This window comes from Juglans regia, chromosome 2, assembly GCF_001411555.2.
Source record: "Juglans regia cultivar Chandler chromosome 2, Walnut 2.0, whole genome shotgun sequence".
Lineage (NCBI taxonomy): Eukaryota > Viridiplantae > Streptophyta > Magnoliopsida > Fagales > Juglandaceae > Juglans > Juglans regia.
This window is the reverse complement of record NC_049902.1, coordinates 27132364-27143082: the sequence shown is the minus strand read 5'-3', so window position 1 is coordinate 27143082 and position 10719 is coordinate 27132364. Positions and strand designations below refer to the sequence as shown.

At 33.7% G+C, this 10719-nt stretch overlaps 1 protein-coding gene across 13 annotated transcripts; it reads left to right on the top strand.

Moving 5' to 3' along the window:
• The first annotated feature begins 622 nt into the window (after positions 1 to 622).
• Positions 623 to 9620, top strand: LOC109004015 (probable polyamine transporter At1g31830). 13 transcript variants are annotated; one of them, XM_035687402.1, is made up of 4 exons: positions 5855 to 6219; positions 6694 to 6811; positions 6884 to 7284; positions 7789 to 9620. In XM_035687402.1, exons 3-4 carry the CDS (start codon positions 7282 to 7284, stop codon positions 9244 to 9246), a joined length of 1461 nt encoding a protein of 486 aa, XP_035543295.1. In that variant the 5' UTR covers positions 5855 to 6219; positions 6694 to 6811; positions 6884 to 7281; the 3' UTR covers positions 9247 to 9620. The 13 variants fall into 13 exon arrangements, with proteins under 13 accessions (XP_018837936.1, XP_035543295.1, XP_018837939.1 ...); XM_018982394.2 differs by having other exon boundaries at positions 6631 to 6811; positions 6884 to 7243; XM_018982396.2 differs by having other exon boundaries at positions 6631 to 6811.
• The last annotated feature ends 1099 nt before the right edge of the window (positions 9621 to 10719 follow it).

Below are 10719 nucleotides of genomic sequence, written 5' to 3'. Positions count from 1 at the left end.
AGACTATCACTTCGTCAGGGATCGAGTTGCAGCCAACACACTCAAAATCTCATTTTGCAGCTCCAAGGATCAACTTGGAGATGTTCTTACAAAACCTTTAGTTGCTGAGAAATTCAATCATTTCAAGACAAATCTCAATGTAATTGACACCCCCCTTGGACTCGAGGGGGTGTATTAGAATATGTGATCAAAATATCAAGTCTGTCACCAACATATGCACATCACAGTAGAGGAAAAGTTCGTTATTCTCTGCTGTACCATGTAACTGATTAATATTCTTTGATTCCTTTTATAATGGTCTATAAATAGACCAACATTCTCTAATGAAAAGCAAGGAAGAATTTTCTTTATTCCCATCTTCTAACAAAGTTTATACAGCACCTTGATGTAAATGATTTGACATACATATATGTGCATGTATGCTATGTATAGAGTATAGTGTTTATCATCTTTCTATCTATACATACATATTTGCAATACACGCAAGCAATCATAACTTTAATTGACGAGGCGACAAAATTCTTTCTTTAATTGGTTCCCTTCAGTTTTATATATGATCTCTTTCACTCGTTTTCTCAATCGCAGCAGTCGGACGTTACCCCCCCCCCCCCCCCCTCTCTCTCTGTCTGATCTCTACGTACTTGTGTTATTGTTTAACAGAAAAAGGAGTGGGTAACCCAAACTAAGGCCATGCCAGCACCCGTGGCAGCTGTCGATGCCGGAGGAGTCTCAGTAGATCAACAAGCCGCCGGTGGTGCCGTCACAGTTGAGGCAGATCCGTCTCCGTCGCACACCAGTTCCAATGAGCCGGCTGCGAATGGCTCCGAGGACGATGGGCGGGTTAGTATCATTAATCCATCTCTCTCCCACACTCCTCTCAGTCTTGTTGCCTTGATTTCATATAAATATACATGTACATACATGAGTGTGTGGAAGGTTACACGTTCATCCTTTCTTTCTTTGTTTTCAGTTTTCAATCCTAATGGGTTTTGTTTATTCTTCCGAGTGCCGGTGAGTAGATAGATGAACACTGTCGGTTGAGGGTTAGGTTGGGATTCGAACGATTAATGCTTATACTCTACACAAGTGATCGTGCAGAAAATTCAACCAAGTTTCACGGTAAACTGGAATCCGTTGTGTGGTAACTTAAGTTTGACTTTGACGGGGGGATTTTGTACTCTAGAGATGGACATAAAAACAAATTAAAAAAATAAAAAAATAGATTCAGCGGAAATTTTAAGAAGATGAGATGAGGGGGTTTGCTCGGATTGGTTGAGAGATTCATTCGAGAAAAATTTAGTTTAGTCTAATTTTATATTAAACCTACCGTCAAAACACTCAATTTTTAAATTATTAAATTTATCTCAACTCAAAATATTATTACACGTAAAATTCATAACTTTTTCAATTCTACACTTCTTTACTAACCTATAATTTTTTTTAACTTTCCATAAATACGTATAAATTTATCTTAACATTCAAACACATTTAACTCATCTCAACTCATCTCAACTCATCATTACAACTTTTTCAAATCCCAATACAAAATATAATAAACAATTCAACTTTTTCAAATCCCAAAATAATAATAATATTAAAAAATAATATTCTAATAATATTTTATCATCTCAACTCAACTCAACTCAACTCACTTCAACATCCAAACACAATCTTAAACTTATCTTAGGTGGATCTCACAGAGTTCATTCCATCATCTTAACCCTACTATTCATAAAAAGTTCAATTCATCTCAACTCAACATCCAAACACAGCCTTAATGAAAGTTGAAAGTTGAATAAATATTATTAGAATATTATTTTTTAATATTATTATTATCTTGTGATTTGAAAAAAATGATTTTTTTATTATTATTATTGTCTCTCACTCCAGCACTGACTCAATGTTGGGAAAAAAATGAAATGAGAATTTAAAAAATTTGTATTAATGAGACGAGATGAGATGAAATATTTTCACTATCCAAACGTGACAGAGTGAAAAAGAAATAAATACATAAAAATTAATTCTACAGAATTTATAAATTCTTAAATGAATTTTTTAAAAGTATTAAATATGACTCGCTTTATGTATATTTTTTGAAGTCTTGACATTTGAACTCCACATACTTTTTAGAAGCTATATCATGCAACCTATTCACAATTTCATTATTCAAATATATATTAACTGATATATCAATTTTTATGTCAATTTATAAATATAGTTTTTTAAATAAAAAAGATAAAATGTATTTTACAATTATAAATTATTCAAATGAACTATTAGAATGGTGTTAAATAATTAAAAAATAATAATTTATATGTTATTTTCTTATTTTCAATTTTATCATCTTTAAAAAAGTTTCCAAGTGATTGATATAAAACAAAAAACAAAAAATAACCAAAATAACAAATTGAAGAATAATATTGCCTTAAGAAATTAATAAATACCAAATTTTCACATGCCTATAACGATAAGTGGGTGTGTTGAACGAGGTTGGAGGCTAGTTATTATTCTTTCTTCTTCTTATTATAATAATTATTATTTATTATAATTTATGAAGTATTATTATATCTATAAAATAATTACATAAAAATAATCTTACAAATTGATGTATTTTTATCTGATCTATTAGATCTATTTTATAATAAAAATAATTTTATAATATAACAAATCACATCATGTCACATCAGTTTATAAAATTATTTTTGTGTAATTATTTTATAATTAAAATATTTTTCTTATTTATTTAGAACGTGATTCTGTCTTCTTCTTATTAATATGTATTTATTTTCCCGGGATAAGAGAATGGGCAAAGTCTACCGACTGCATTCATCCACTATTTTTGTTGGATCACAACCACGTGCACGTGCTTATCTTGTTGACAACTATGTTCTTCACTTTTGTCGTGTCATTTCTTTATTATATATATATATGTATATATATATATATATATATATATATATAATATATTTAAAAAAAAAGGATTTTAGTGCCAAACACAGATCAATAATAATTTCTTTATTTAGGTTGTCTCTCTCTTCTTGGATGAAATTGAATATATTCTTCTCTGAGTTGTGGCTACTTTTGCCCATTAGGACAAGGAATAATGGATATTGAGTCATGTGGGTAGATCATAACTTTTATTTTTAAAAAAGTGGTTAAATTTAGAGTCCATATATAATTTTTTTAAATAAATTCTAACTTTTTATTCAAAATGAGTACACGAGACTTGCATATATTAAAATTGTATCTAGTTATTCATAACGTAGAATATCTTTAACATTACTATAAAAAAAACAAAGAAAATGGATTTTTCTCTTTCGATAGTTTTCATGAATTATCTCTTTCCTTTATGCTGCGAAGAAAAGAAACACATGTAAATTTTATAATTCATGAATTAAGATTAATCGCAGATTTTTCCATTATTCAAATAAGGCTTTGAATTCGATGCTATTTATGTGTGTGTGACCCAAATTAACTCCAAATTAAGACCCTTGTGAAAGTGTTGGCAGGCAAATCATTCTGCAACACTTTTGATGTATGATATTTGTAGTTTTAAGGTGTACAAATATTATGTGCTTATATTAAAAAAAATAGATAAATATGAAATTCACTTAAAATTTTTTTAATTGTTGGATCCTATAATTTTTTAAAGAGAGTATACGGGGCTTGTACACCCTATAATTTTATCTAGCATTACTCAACACTTTTATACCAAGTATTATTTTTTCCACATTTTCAAGATAAAAATATTATGGTTTAATCAAATATATGAGAGATCTATAGAAATAAAAGCTCTTTACCTTGATAACCAAGTAATTTATTTTTCTTTTAATAATTTGATAATTGAGTGTTAAAACAAAAAATTGGGTATGTTTGGATATCATGAATGATTGAGAATTGTGAGAATTTTCTTGAAAATAGGTTTTGAAAAATAAGAGGGAAAAAATTAAATAAAATATGTTTTAAAACAAATATTGTAGTGAATTTTGTGAAAGTGAATAAATATAATTTAAAAGTTGTTTAAATATTATTTTTTAATATTATTTTTGTTTGAAGTTTATGAAGATTGTATTGAAATTGGTAAAAATTATATTGAATTTTGTTCTTGAGTAATAATTAGGTAATAATTAAGTGAAAAGTTTAAAATTTGAAATAAAAAAATATTTTTATTTGAGTGATTTCTAGGAGTTATAGAAATTTTGAAGAGAAATTATATTTGTAGTTATTGAATGCGCAAGTGCTGCGCACTCTTTTGAAAAAAAAAAGGTAAGATGAGATCCATATGAAAAAATTAATTTTTTAATAATGGATTCACTATTTTTCTAAAAGAGTACACGGTGGTTGCACAATTCATGGCTGTATTTAGCATAGCTTTAAAAATCTTGAAAATTGTAGTGTTACCTAAACATGCCTAAATTTTATGAGATTATAGGCTCGTTTGGTTCCTTGACTGCACTTAGTTTAGCTGAGTTTGGTTTAGATTTAGACATTTTTTAATATCCAACACTTAACTCTCAAATCAGTAAACTCATCTCAACTCAAAAATTCTTTACATGTGAGACATACAATATTTTTCAATTCAACACCTCTTTACATGTGAGACCTACAATCTTTTTTAATTTCTCATTAATATATCTAAACTCATTTAACATCCAAACATATCTAAACTCCTCTTAGATAGGTCTTACAAAATTCATTTTACCATCTTAACTCACTATTATTTATAGAGAATTCAATTCAGTTCAACATCTAAATACAGCCTAAACGACCATGAACAAAATCAACAAAAAATTAAATAACAAGCTTCTAGAGGATTGAAATATTTTATTTCATGGTATAAGAAACAAAATGCAATAAAAAGTAGGGGTGTCAAATCGTGTTAACGGGTCGTGTCAAGGTATGTACATTATACTTAATGGGTCAACACGAACACGACCCGTTAAGGATTTCGTGTCAAAATTTTAAACTCGAACACAACACGGTAAGATAACGGGTTGACACGATACGACCCGTTATGACTTGTTAATGAATAAGAAATAAATTGACACGATGCGACACGACACGACCCGTTCCGTTTCAACCCGTTTATATTAATAGGTTGAACTGACACGATACGACACGACACGACCTGTTTGACTTAATTAATTTTATATAAATATTTAAATATAAATAATATCTATAAAAAATATGAAACTAACTACAAGTCTAAAATTACAATCCAAACAAATATGACCCACACAATTGGTAATAATATTCGTTATTAAAATTATGTCTTAAATATAATAAACAAAACATACAATGTAAATATATTAATGTTACAATCTCAAATATATTAAAAAATTAAAAACACAGATCTAAACAAATTTAAAACTTGAAAAAGGAAGTGGAGCGTCTTTGCCCTTTAGGTCTAAGGGTATAAAGGTAAATTTAATTTTCTTAACGGGTCATAACATGTTGACCTGTTAGTGACCCGTTAAGCAATCGTGTCTTAACGGATCAACTCGTTTTGACCCGAACTCGTTAAGGCTAAATCTTAACCCGCTTTTATCGTGTCGTGTTCGTATTGGGTTAACGGGTCGTATCACATATTATCACCCCTAATAAAAAGTCCCTAGAACAAAAATCATCAACTAAAAAATAAAAATAAAAATAAAAATAAAAGAGTTATAAAGTCTACCTTATTTAAATAGTTTAATCGGTAAGATGTGACGGTGAAACTCTGTCGATAAAGAAGCCTTTCCTTTATTTTCAGAGGAGAATTTGGCAGCAACATTGGATGGTTTTGCTTTATTTACTGTTTAGGAAAGAGAATACCTTATTATTAATAACTCACAAATAGCAGTCCTCCAATAGTTGATTGCCATGTAGGCTTCCCAACTTAATTTCAGTGTGACCGTACATCTGCCGATTCAAAATTCATCCCCTCACAATCAACCCCACCAAATCCTCCCCCCCGCCTCTCGCAACCAACGCAAACCCTTCTCCCCCCTCTTGCAATTGACGGCAGACCCTCACGCCGGCATTTTCCGGCCCTTGCGAGTTGGGAATAGGTGGAGATCGACGAAGGTGCAACTGGGTTTGACGACGACGGATCCCGCGAGAGGCACACCAGCGCTGGAGACAACGACGGCGAGAAAATGGAGATGAGCTGAGCATTGCTAATCTTAGAAAACGGCAGTGATATGCTTCCCTTTAACAATAGACAAAATGCAGTCGGAGGTGTTATTGCATATCTGAGCTTTTTTTTTTGGTATGAAAATAATTATATGTGTGTTACGATGGTGCTGGGTGCTATCGGTGGTGGTGTTAGGAGGTGCTTGGTTGTTTCATGGTGCAACCATTTTTTTTTTTATGGCAAGGGGTGGTGGCGCACGGTGGGGCTTTGGGGGTGGGTTAATGGAGGTTCTCTCTATGTATGTGTGTGTTTGCCGTGGCTTCCAAATTTGCATTTTCCTTATTGGTTAATTCTTTTATGCTGCATCCGATCTGTCTTCAAACCGATTCACAAGCCTTTTGAATATGCATATTTTTGTTTTGTTTTGTTTTCTTGTTTCTAAAGTTGAGTTTTTTGTGCATTTTGTTTAGTAATTTTTTTCTCAGTGTTGTGGGTTCTCGGAATTCTAATTGTAGGGAAAATCATTTCTGATTGTAGCTGAGCAAAAGATATGAGCCATAGATGTTTGTTGTGTTTAGGAGAATTTGGAACACAAAAGAATTTGGCAATGAGTTTGCTCTTGGTCGGCGGTGCAAAGAAACGGAAGAGATGAAAGGGAGGGGCAGCAGGGAGATGAGTTTCGAAAGGGAGGGGCTGGTAGTGGCCTAGCTCTTTTCTATTGTGTGTGATTTATCTATTCTTACTTTTATGTGATTTTTAACGTGGCAGCTCATCAAAGGAGGGCTGACACTCTTCAAAAAACAGCCCGATCGCTTAGAAGCGGGACTGTTTAGGAAATGGTTTCCTTCGCTTAAAAGTCTTTTTTGCACTAAACTGGTACGAGAAAGTAGAAACAGCCACGTCCAAGAAAGAACAAGTTTCAATTGCCACGCACCCCAAAAAAAAGTAGAAATAACAAACCAAATGTAAGTGCGACTGTCGTGGCTCGAGCAGTCTCAAAATCTGTGTTGTTGCCCACCTGTTGCTCCCGCACCTCTCTCTCTCTCTCTCTCTCTCGCTGAGTGGAAGCTGAGGTGTAGAAACACGATCGGAGCTTTGGCTTCAAGTTCCGATTCTGCAATGGCGGAGGTTATCTATTCGACCCTATAAGGAATTGCATTTCTTTCATGGTTTGTACGATATCTCATCTCTTCTATTGTCTCGCATCAAAATCTTCCCCTAAATTTAGCCTCTAATTGCTTAAAAATACCTACCCTATTGTTAAATGTTAGTCCTTTTGAGAACCCTTTCTCTTCCATTCACTATTCGGTGTTTTGGTTATATAATTGTATCTCCTTTGCTCTATTTTTTTTTTAATTTCAAATTTGCGAGTGACCCATCTCTTTTCTGATGCCTTCTTGTGTTTTATGTATGTGTCGTTAATTACTATGTACGATTCATTTACGGTGGTTATATTTACATCCTGAAGCCCATTTGCTATGTTGTTGCGATGCTCGTATATGTATTTACTTTGACAATTACTTCATAGCCTTGTGCTTAAATTTCTCTACTTTATTTTTCACTTGTGTAATTATGCCTAGTTTTTGCTTTATTTTCTCTCTTTTTTGTTTCCAAGTTTGTATTATTGAGGGAAAACCCAGTTTTTATCTAATGAGAATGTGAATGGAATGCAGAAGTTGAGGAACACAGCAAATAGGCAAGCTTCTGCTGCAATGGGAGGGTTTAGTGATGATGAATACGTGTCAGTTGGGGAAGTACCTCTTCCTAGGGCAGATAACTTCAAGAGAGTTTCAATGCTGCCCCTTGTCTTCATCATATTCTATGAGGTTTCTGGGGGACCGTTTGGGGTCGAGGATGCTGTTGGTGCTGCCGGTCCTCTTCTTGCCCTTCTCGGGTTCTTGGTCTTTCCGTTCATATGGAGTATTCCTGAAGCATTACTAACTGCGGAGATGGGTACCATGTTTCCTGAGAATGGTGGTTATGTGGTTTGGGTTTCAGCTGCATTGGGTCCTTACTGGGGGTTTCAGCAAGGTTGGATGAAATGGCTAAGTGGAGTTATTGATAATGCTCTGTACCCGGTTCTATTCCTTGACTATTTGAAGTCCGCAATCCCAGCTTTAGAAGGTGGTTTACCGAGAGTCCTAGCTGTGATAGCTTTGACCGTTGTTCTCACTTACATGAACTATAGGGGTCTAACCATTGTGGGATGGGTTGCTGTTCTTTTAGGGATTTTCTCACTTCTTCCTTTCGTAGTCATGGGACTTGTGGCAATTCCAAAGTTGGAGCCTTCCAGATGGTTTGAGGTAAATCTACAAGATGTGGATTGGAATTTGTATTTGAACACTCTGTTTTGGAACCTAAATTATTGGGACTCAATAAGCACGCTTGCTGGCGAGGTGGACAACCCAAAAAGAACTCTTCCAAAGGCTCTGTTTTATGCTTTGATATTGGTAGTTCTTGGGTATTTCTTCCCTCTTTTAACTGGTACCGGGGCTGTTTCAGTCAACCGTGGGCTGTGGACTGATGGGTATTTCTCGGATATTGCAAAAATTATTGGGGGAGTTTGGTTGAGATGGTGGGTCCAAGGAGCTGCAGCAATGTCAAATATGGGGATGTTTGTAGCTGAGATGAGTAGTGACTCTTTCCAACTTCTAGGAATGGCAGAACGGGGGATGCTGCCTGAATTCTTTGGCAAGAGGTCTCGACATGGAACTCCTCTTATAGGGATTATATTCTCAGCTTCTGGTGTGCTTTTGCTATCCTGGCTGAGCTTCCAAGAGATTGTAGCTGCAGAGAATTTCTTGTACTGCTTTGGAATGATTTTGGAGTTCATAGCATTTGTATGGTTACGGATAAAACACCCCAACGCATCTCGACCTTACAAGATACCCGTGGGAACAGTTGGAGCCATTCTTATGTGCATTCCTCCAACCATATTGATTTGTGCTGTATTGGCACTTTCTACACTCAAAGTATTTCTTATAAGTATGGTTGCTGTGGTGATTGGCCTTGTGATGCAGCCCTGTCTCAGGTATGTGGAGAAGAAGAGATGGATCAAGTTCTCCATTAGTTCTGACCTCCAAGATCTTCATGCTAATAATCAGAACAACAATGTTTCCTTACTAGATTAACGCACTCCGATTTAAATATATGCCAGACAATTTTCCACTCTGATGGTTCTGAACTGTCTGGAAGACAAGAAGTTCTTAAACCCCAATGCTCAAGTTGGCTACAAGAATGCAAATGCTGCTTTCTACCAAATTTACTCATTTGCCTAGTTTCTGTTCTTAGCTATATGTAGTTACTAGCTTTTGATCATCATCTTTGTTTTTTAGACTGGTTATAGATGGGATCATTCAAAGCTCAGACATTGGTGAATGTGTAAGGACAATGTAAATTTGGTTTCGGTAAATTTCTATGTTGTGCCTTCTCTAATTAGTTCATGACTTTCATTACTGAGATACTCATGTAATGTAATGAATGAGGGACTGTGGTTCTGGCAATATCCGAGGCAAGCTATTCCATGCTAGAGGAGCATCCTTATTTTCTAGTCTATATGTTTGTAATTGGCTTCAAGTTAAACTTTTAGTTAAATTCATATAACATTTGACCTTCTTCATGGAAATGCCCGCAACTATCATTTCTCTTGTTGAATTAGCTTTCAAACATGCCACAGGCTACAAATGTGGCGTCCCATCACCATTTTTCTCACATAGCATGTGAAAAGGATCACTAGATACGGCATGTAAAATAATTACTACATGATTAATTAATTTTAATCCTTTTTAGGTTTGATTTTCACTCTTTTTTTCACTCCCCAAAAAAAAAAAGAAAACAAAGAACAATGAACAGTTAAAAAATAACAATAATAATAACAAAAAATATATTATCTATATAAGACACAACAAAAATTAAAATTCAAAGACAGAAAAGCAAAAGAAATAAAACCAAAAATTTAAAATAATAAGAACTAATGACTAGTTTAAAATATTAAAGATTCACTTATCAAAATACATTATAAGATTTCAGTTCATGCTATTTTTTTAGCATTTTTTGGTAAACTTTTTACACTCTTTTATGATAAAAGTTTTATCTTATTTTACATTTTTGTCAAATTTTCTACCTTAAATGTATGTTCTTTTAGATAATATTTTTTTCCATCATTTTTACCAACACTTTTGAGTAAATTTATAATTTTTTAAATTCAATTAAATCCAATTTCACAACCTTCTTTTATGGAGAGCCTTTAATGATAACCTTAGTTGCCACTCTTGACCTGAGCCTTTTGAAGTTTTGAGCCATCCTCAGGTCAAGAGTGGCATTGCCAAGCCAAGGTGTGTTAGTCAAATAAATTCAGTCTATTTATTTGTTGAAGTACCTATTCAGGGTGGTTTGCCAGATGGCCATCAAGAAGGGGAGGTTTGAATACAAAAAGGTTTTTAACTCATCTCATCTCATAAAAGTCTCCGTAGTGGTTTTCATGGACGGACTTGTTTCCATAGCATTGCAAAAACCTCCTGAGATCTCTCAAAACAAAATTTATAGCATGGAAGTGCTGGCTTCAATTGTTGGTGAAGCAGTGGTAGCAATATGAAGGCCTCTCT